The 1795-nt window shown below is 46.7% G+C and overlaps 1 protein-coding gene across 1 annotated transcript in view; it reads left to right on the top strand.

Moving 5' to 3' along the window:
- Window positions 1-510: 510 nt before the first annotated feature.
- The window catches only part of LOC107099177, a 15254-nt gene continuing 13969 nt past the window's right edge, over window positions 511-1795 (top strand). Inside the window, exons 1-4 of the mRNA XM_015397198.1 lie at window positions 511-631; window positions 768-931; window positions 1015-1039; window positions 1122-1235. Coding sequence (XP_015252684.1) covers window positions 571-631; window positions 768-931; window positions 1015-1039; window positions 1122-1235 — 364 coding nt within the window. The 5' untranslated portion in view covers window positions 511-570. The remainder of the gene's footprint in view (window positions 632-767; window positions 932-1014; window positions 1040-1121; window positions 1236-1795) is intronic.

Below are 1795 nucleotides of genomic sequence, written 5' to 3'. Positions count from 1 at the left end.
CATCCATCCATCCATCCATCCATCCATCATCCTATTATATAGTATGGTGTAGAACCACTAAATTCACTCTTTCACACTAAGGTGGTTCGCTCCATTGTAGCCACCGCTGCCTGGGGCTCACTGACAGTAAGCAGGGGCCCCACCGCGCCCTCTGACCACCATCAGTAGACAATGCGGGTTAAGTGTCTTGCCCAAGGACACAATGACATTGAAATCCAGAGCCGGGGTTTGAACCGACAACCCTCCAGTTGCAGGGCAAACTCCTTTGTCGCCCCTTGTGGCCAGTTAAAGGCATTGCCATTAAATTCAGTAAATAGTGTTTGTTTTTGAAAGTAAATATTAGATTAATTGGTTTTTAATCAGCTAGTGTTTGTTCCCCTGCAGTGGAAACAGTTACTGTAAAGTATTCCTACACTTCTGGGAATGAGTGTTTGTCCAGAACCGTGTGAGGAGAAACGGTCCAAAGTACGAGAACTTTTTGTTTGCGGAGCAGATTTTGGGAGCGAGGACCAGGAGGTGAACTCTGTCTAATCTCAGTCCTGTTTAGCTCTGACCTGGAACACTGCAAACATGCTGCTGAGGAGCTTCTGCTTCATTTTCACTCTGCTTTGGACCCTCCACGCTGCTGAAGGTAAAATCCAGCCATTAACCAGGAACTCTGCATGAAACTGACTTTAAATGCATCAGTTTAAATCTGCTGATAGAAGCAGTGAGAATTATTCCTGGCCTGTAGAAAAGCTCAGAGGAACCACTGCTTGGTTTTTCAGTGTTTGTTGGGAAACACCAAGCCGCCTCGGTGCTGCGCCGATGGAGGAGAGCCAACAGCGGCTTCCTGGAGGAGCTGAAGCAGGGGAACCTGGAGAGGGAATGCGTGGAGGAGATCTGTGACTACGAGGAGGCGCGGGAGGTGTTTGAGGACGATCAGCAGACGGTCAGCTCAGGCTCCAGATTTTTCTCTCTGCATCAGACCGGTCCACCTGGATCTCTGACTGTTTTCTTTCTGTTGGCTTTCAGAGGGAGTTCTGGAGAAATTATGCCAGTAAGTATGTGAGCGGCCTCCTGTGTGACGTCAGAGGAGCACAGCTCACCCTGACGGTTCTGTTTGGACCCTGTTCTGTCAGAAAGGGACCCCTGCCTGGAGAACCCCTGCCACAATAACGGGACGTGTCTTTATGTGGGAAACTCCTATGAATGTCAGTGTCTGGAGGGATACGAGGGCCGGTACTGTCAGACAGGTAATCCTCCTCTGGATGACTGGATCAGAGTTCCTGGTCCTGCTCTGGGTCAGCAGAGACCTCCTCTGGTAGGACTAGTAAACCAGGCTGGCGTAATTACAGTCAATAACGGAAGGCTGAACATACCAGATATGGTGAAAAGGAAACATCTTTTTCTGTTTAATTTCAAAATAAAAAAAAATTGATAAATGAAGAAATCATTGCCAGAAGCGTAGATCTACGCTTGACAGAATGTTCTGGTAAAAAGGCATCAGATTTAAGACAAACTGAATAAATACGGCAAAATGTTGGTGAATTTAATTTTAGGGGTTATAAAACAGCTTTAAAAAAAAGCAAATATGTCTCTTTGGCTGTATTCCTCTTTTTTATTTGGTTTACATCCACCCACTAACTTCCACCCACTAACATCCACCCACTAACTTCCACCCACTAACTTCCACCCACTAACTTCCACCCACTAACATCCACCCACTAACTTCCACCCACTAACTTCCACCCACTAACATCCACCTACTATCACCCATCCACTAGTATCCACCCATTAGTATCCACCCACTAAC

This window comes from Cyprinodon variegatus, unplaced genomic scaffold (genome assembly GCF_000732505.1).
Source record: "Cyprinodon variegatus isolate N-32 unplaced genomic scaffold, C_variegatus-1.0 Scaffold844, whole genome shotgun sequence".
NCBI classification, from domain to species: Eukaryota; Metazoa; Chordata; class Actinopteri; order Cyprinodontiformes; family Cyprinodontidae; genus Cyprinodon; species Cyprinodon variegatus.
Note: the sequence above shows the minus strand (reverse complement) of the source record. Positions and strands in the feature narration are given on the sequence as shown.